Source organism: Tupaia chinensis, unplaced genomic scaffold (assembly GCF_000334495.1).
Source record: "Tupaia chinensis unplaced genomic scaffold, TupChi_1.0 Scaffold000197_1, whole genome shotgun sequence".
NCBI classification, from domain to species: Eukaryota; Metazoa; Chordata; class Mammalia; order Scandentia; family Tupaiidae; genus Tupaia; species Tupaia belangeri.
The window spans coordinates 3,236,379-3,243,171 of NW_006159672.1; the positions used below are offsets into that span (position 1 = coordinate 3,236,379).

Here is a 6,793-nt window from a genome sequence, read left to right on the forward strand (position 1 = left end):
TCTGTGATGTGTTCTCCTAAACGTGGTTCTTGCCCAAAGGGGAAACAATGATGGAGACAGAAAGTGCATGGTGTACCCAGAGCAGTTGCTCGGTCCCTGCCAAACCTCTAGTTTACAAGTTGGGAGGCTAGAGCAGGAAGATCTTGGGGAAGTGACTTTACCAAGCCCTCAGTGAGCCTCAGGCTTATTTTTGTTCTCACAGTGGTTGACGTGACTATTCCCCTGGCCTGGAGTTGATGTGACCGTGGGCCTGTGCCCAGAAGAGCACACAGACATGCAAGTATGGGTGCATCATGCAGAGAGGTGGGGGTCAGAACCATGCAGGTAACAATCTGCTGAAGACTCAGGACCAGATAACTGTGCAAGGTTCTTCTACAGATCATTTTTACCTTGGCCAAGACGCAGCTCCAAAACCCACTAGGTACAAATGAAACCCCCGATGTAACTTTCATGTGCGTTTAAGTCAGTCATTTTAATAATCAAAACAGATAAAATTACCAAAAGTGAAATTCACAGACAAGAAATACTTTAATTAAATATTGTGTAAAATGAACATTTTTATACAGTTAAATATCTGAAAAAATGTACAGATAAAACAATCTTATTGTAGGGTCTTTAACAGTAAAATCTACCTTTTAGTGAAGCGCTCAATTTTGAGACAATGAAGCAATGAGGGCATTGACTAATTAATCTAAAACACAAACCAAGTGCGGGTATGAGGAAACTTGCAAACGTTCTTAACATGTACACGTGAATTCTTTTTTTGATCAAACCTTTACTTATACAAAATAAAACGGAGGCAATTTAGTTCCAAAGTGACTTCTCAGGCTTTTCCACGTAGCTAAGCCTTGTCAGCCGTCACAAAGCCAGAGCGTGACCCACTGACCATGGGGACATTGTGTTATTTGAATGAACACTAAGTTGTGCATTTTTAAAATTGTTGTCAAAGTTTTTTTAAAGTCCCTCCTTTTCATTGTAAGATTTCTGCTGCAGTTTGCAAAATGTTTTGCTGTGCTGTGTCTGTCTGCAAAATATTTAGTGCAAAGGAAAAAAAAAACGGACCCTTTTGGTTTCACTGTGGGTTTGGCACTAACAGGCACAATATCTGAAGGAGGTCATTCCAGTTTAAAAAGTACAGACAGCATTGTTGGATCTGACCACAAAAACGTATTGTTCAAAAAAAAAAAAAATTAACCAGAAGCAATTTTGGTCCCCCCAAAGAACTCTCTAAATCCGAGGTGGGCTGGTGAGGATGCAGCATGCAGCAGAAACAGACCCAGAAAGGAGCGACACATGGGACAGCAGGTTTGTGCTTTTGTGTTGTGTGTGTGTGTGTGTTTTACACCATAAATCTCCAAATGAAATATTGATTAACAATTGTGGTGTAAGCCTGTGATAAAATAGCACAAAGATTCTTTAAAGAAGTCCACTTTTAAGGCATCAGAGAAGTTAATGTGGCAGACATTTTAATTAAAACATTGGAAGTAAATTTTATTTTAAACTTTAGGCCTCTGAATTTTTCCAGTAAACACAGTTCAGCTATGTGGCAAAGTCATGGGTGGCAGCTAAAATGACTTTTTACATTCTAGAAAAAAAATAAAATAAAAAGGACACAGCCCCAAATGGTGTCGCCTCTTCGCGGCTGTTCCACATGCACAGAATTTACTAGGATTTGTCACAGCCGGGTGGCACCATTGTGTTTTGACTATACAACAAACTTTTTTTTTTTCAAAAGTATTTGTTCAGATAACTTAAAAATAATATAAAAATAAACAATGAATTTGACTTTTCCTCAAAATAAAAAAAAAAGGGATGGAAAGTCTAAACAATAGCAAATATTTGAAGTACAAATGAAATGTAAAGACACTGGTTCATTTTAACAAAAAAGATCAGAGAGAGAGTTCTTGGCTAATGCTCTTCCCAGTATCATAACACCAGGCCACGATCAAAACCAATACAGACAAGAAAAAAGAAGGAAAAAGGCGGGAAAAGCAATGTACAAAATTTCAAAGATAAATACAATATTTATAATTGATATGTTACAAAATAAAGTCCCTTAGCAACTGCAAGTGTTCATGGGAAAGTAAGTGTTGAATGAAGACCATTTTATCCCTTATAAGACACATAAGGAATAAAACTTGTTTCTCTAAATATTTAAGTGGATCTGAAAAAAATTCAAGACAAGTGTATAAATATTTAGCTACAACTTTGGCAAAATCACAAAAGTCTACAATTTTATAACCACATACAAAACACATTAGGAAGAAGGATCTAGAAGTCAGAAGGACAATTTCTGGTACAAGAAACATAGACCTCACAGTAGCCTAAGAATGCAATAGTATACAGTGCTAGCAAAAGTTGAAAAAATGTTGCAGATCACACTTGCTTAACAGGAAGCTCTAGCAGTGGGAGAATATTGGAACCAACAGACAGTAGCATTTTTTTTCTCTGTCAGTGTGCTTGTTGAAGGCAAGAGAATTCAATATCAAAGTTACAATTTCTAACTACAATAAGTTACAAAGTTTCATTTCATTAAGATGAAGTTAAGCAATGATAAACCCTCCCTCCCTCCCTGCCACCCCAAATTCTCCTAATCATATAGTCATCCTTTTTCCAGTTTGATGGCTCATACCTCCTTGGCCCCCTTTTTTCACCACAAAAAAATATTTCACATTATAGAGATACACAACCATTGTGAATCTAAGTATGAGTACAGAAAAATGTTTGGAGGCATTTTTCATCAGTGTTTCATGATCATCAAAATGGTGCATTCACAAAGTTTCTCCCAACACATAGCAAGTACTAGACATAGCCAAGACGTAGTCAGAAACTTTATACAAAATAGGCGTCGCTTTGTTTTCCTTAGTCTTCAGGACTGAGAAATGTGAAAATATGAGAAAAGTTCAGTCAATAAAATGGAATTGTTCATGAAGAAGTAGGCTGTTTGCATGTTGATTCTTAATAGTTTAAATAAAATCTTTAAACAAAGTCTTTTTGTAGCATTGCAATTGCTGCTGATTTTTGTGAAGATACTGTTTCCATCAGCATGTCTTAATATACTAAACGTGTCCCCTGAAGTCCGTCCTTGGATGCCGGATGCTGCGGAAGGTAAACAAAAGTCCCTCACATTGGTGGGACTACCAGCCCAGACATAGCTGCAAGAGAGAGAGAAACACCAGTTACTGTGGGCAACTCCAGCGCACGCACCCTCTAACACGGGCCGGGGGATCACCCTGCTCTTTGTGCTTTATTCACTGGTGAGGCTGGAGTTGCACATCTCTCCATTAAACAGCCTTAGGCATGGTTAAGGCATGCTGGGAAATCTACTTCATGGATGGGGGTGCATGTGGAGACCAAAATCCCCCACATCTTCGCATAGTGCATCCCTCCTCAAAGACTTCCTTTGGAAAAGGGAAAGGCTTCTGACATTTCCGTGTGCAGAGGCTGCTGCTTCCCACACATCTCAGCATTTTGTTCAAAGCAAACAGAGGTCCAGACTCCCTGGAGGCCTCCTCTGTCGAGAGACATGAGCCAGCCTGATCACTTCTGTGACGCCAGGCAAGGCCGGCTTGGAGCTCCCTAAGTGAAACCCAGACTCGCCTCGGTGTCCCCTTCTGCTTTCAGGCTCGGACCTTCTGCTAACTGTTCTGTATCGTAATGGTGAGTCAGGGGCTCTCAAAGATCAAAGCAACTCATGGCCCGCCTGCTCTGGAATCCCAGGGCCAAGGGCCACAAAGGGCCACAAGTCATAGTATCACCTTAGGGAGCCACTGTTTTCTTAAAAGAGAAAACTTGGTGCTAAAATGCCAAGAGTGGCTGATACTTCAGAGTCAACTCCCGGTATGAATGTAATGTAAAATCTTTTAACTCTGGTGTTGTTTAATTTTTGTCAGAATGATCGTTCTCATTAATTTATGTATAACATATTAATACATTTGTTCATGTAGTGATGTGAGCTTCAATTTCTCAGTTCATTAATTTCAACAATATTAATTTATCTCCGACTCACCGTTACAACTTTATGGTTTGGAAGACCTGTGTATTTACACACTGTTTCTGTGGTACCATCTTTCAACTGGCCTCAACACCATGTCGATGGACAGGGCTGGGGCACCTCACCACCTGCCTTTTAAGCAATTCTGGTTTGGTGCCCGCTGATGGCTCACGAGCCAGTCGGCGGCACTTTGGGGGCCTGGGTGTCCCTTCGTGCGCTAACAGATGTTGTGAAGACAATTATTTCAAATCACTGATACCTTTCCAGTTCCTTTTTTGAGCATTAGTTCATCAAAGTGAAATATGCCACCGACTTCACAAAAGGGCCAGTTTGTCTTCTCCACGGTTACGTCCTCAGCACCCAGCAGAGAGCCTGGTACATAGTAGGCGCTCAGTAAATACTGGTTGAATGGATTCATTTTTTTAAAGGAGTAACTGGATTGATTTTCACTGGGAGTATCATATACCAAAGGTGGTGTCTGAAAGAGGCCAGATGACGGCCACTTAATTTCAGTGCCTGCAGGCCACAGTACATCAGAGAGACACGCGCGAGCTCACGAGGCCTAGGGGCACCCATGTGGCTGCATCTCGCACACACATGCACAGCCCGCACTGCCCAGAGGGGTTGGGCACTGGGTAGGCACCGCATGCCTGCTCTGCGTGGCCCTCTCTATGGGCAGCTGCATCCAGGCAGTACATCCCATGCCCTTGGGGCCAGTCCTTCAGCCTCCTGAATCTTTGAAAGAGATCACGCAGGAAATGCAACTCCTGTCCACAGACAGAACTACCACCCAGCTTAGGTGCACACATGGCCAGCGGGCCGGAGGCATGCCGCTTCCCACAGGACAGTGGAGCTCGCTGAACTCGAACTGTCGGACGAGCCTGAGAACGAATGCTCAGCCTCAGGACCACAGGAGTGGGCACCGTGTGAGACGGGCTCCACAGGCGACTCGGGGACCTGCCATTCCCATTCTGAGGTTATGCGTGCTGCCTGGTGAATGAGGAGGCCCTAAGCCCAGGAGGCGCAGGTGGTCTGCACCCTGTGCTGAGAAGCCTTCTCACTCGGAGTACAGGCCCAGGGGGAGGCCCGTTGGATGAAAACAACCGCTATGTTCGTTGTACTCCTTTTCCTCTCACATCGATTCTGCTCCCCTAGGATATGGGGTGCTTTATACTGAGGACGCGGGGTTACATTCGAAGAATGAGCCGAACAGAAACCAAGAGGCAAAACCTGGCATTTGCTGGGGCTTGAAGAATGGGTATCCTTACGAGAATATTGGGCTGGGGTGGATCTCGTCCTGGTGGGCCAAAGCATGCAGTGGCCATGGGGGTACAAGAAATCTGAGAATGTGCCCTGAGGAGGGGCCGGGCTCCCACCCCCAGGGAGAGACCCCACGCCATCCTCACCTTGCAGCCCGTTCCCGTTGGCGCTGGTGCAGGAAGGAGGAGGAGAGGCTTGGGGCCGGACCACAGGCGCGAAGGCGCTCTTCTGTTTCACTGCGGAGATGACATTGGCAGGTGAGAATGAGAAAATGCCGTGTGTGCTGCTACAGTTTGAAGGGAGGGTGACCGAAGAGGCTGCCATGGTGGGGCTGGACGGCACTACTGCAACAAAGCAAACATGGTCAGGACGCGCGGCTGCGGCACAGCACCCTGGCGAGAGGGCACCAGAGGCCTCGCCTCGAACGTGGGGTGGGGGAGGGCACATAAACAAAACATGACATGCTCTGGCTTGGCCACTCTCTGGATAACAGGCAAACTCTTTCGTGTTGGACTTTCTCTTCCAATTGAGCAGCCCCATTTTGTTCCGATTTGTTTTGGTTTCCAATGAGATGGCATCGGGGCCCATTTTAGGTCAATTTACGGTCATCGTTTTGATGCCCAGCCTCCAGGGCCACCCTTCCCTTTATCCAGTAGCTCACATCACAGAACATCCAAGCAAGGCACACACTCGACTTTGTAGTGAATATGAATCTGTGTGATGACGTGTGACAAAAACAGACACTTACTGCCGTAGGGAGAGTTAGCGGAGGAGCCATTAAGAAATCCAGGCGAGCCAGGGACCCCTAGATTGGCCATGGCGCCACTTCCATATCCATTCATGCTAGTGCTGACTGTGTTGTAATTGGACTGCTGGGGAGTACTGCTGGGGACGTATCCTCGCGGGGACACGCTGCTTGTATTGCGACTGTAGCCGACTGTTAAAATCCCCCCCCGGCCAAAAATAACGTTATTATCAGCGACAGACACTTGGGGGGGGGTTTCCCCGAGAATCTATATCATATATTAAACATTTTTAATTGACCTTATGCTTTCCTCCAGCCCTAGCGCCTCTAGCCAGCTCAGATAACCTTATCACGCCAACCCTACCAGAGCTGTCTCAGCGATGAGCCCTGTGCTGTCTCTGTTGGCTTCGACAGCCAGTTGAAGCGTGCTTCGATCTAACCGTCAGTTGCTTTCACGTTTCTCTTTAGAAGCAATTATCAAGAGCTCAGATTCCTGGTCTGTCCCCCCATACTCTGTGAACTTTTGGCCTCTGCAGACCTTCAAATGCCATGGCTGACAATAGGAGCTTGTTTGTGGCCATAACTTCCCTTGAAAGGCTGTTTTGGGGTCTTCATTTTTATGGTTGCCTTTTCTGTATGTGAGGGCGGGGCGTGCAGTAGCTTCATTCCTGCCACTGAAGCATGGGTGATTGGGAGCAAACACAGCAGTCAGTTGAGGCGTTTTCTGAGATTACTGCCTTGGTCATTTTTAAAGAGGAAAACTAAAATTTTAAGACTCAGAGAACTGGGCTCTG

At 45.0% G+C, this 6,793-nt stretch overlaps 1 protein-coding gene across 11 annotated transcripts in view; it reads right to left on the bottom strand.

Annotated features, from left to right (window-relative positions):
- Positions 1-599: 599 nt before the first annotated feature.
- Positions 600-6,793, bottom strand: part of EBF3 (EBF transcription factor 3) — a gene marked incomplete at its 5' end in the record, with an annotated part of 139,929 nt that continues 133,735 nt past the window's right edge. For 2 of the 11 annotated variants that reach the window (XM_027771224.1, XM_027771223.1), the window contains 4 exon segments: positions 600-3,155; positions 4,254-4,366; positions 5,401-5,598; positions 6,003-6,191. In XM_027771224.1, the coding sequence (XP_027627025.1) occupies positions 3,138-3,155; positions 4,254-4,366; positions 5,401-5,598; positions 6,003-6,191 (518 nt within the window). In that variant the 3' untranslated portion in view covers positions 600-3,137. 11 annotated transcript variants of the gene reach the window in all.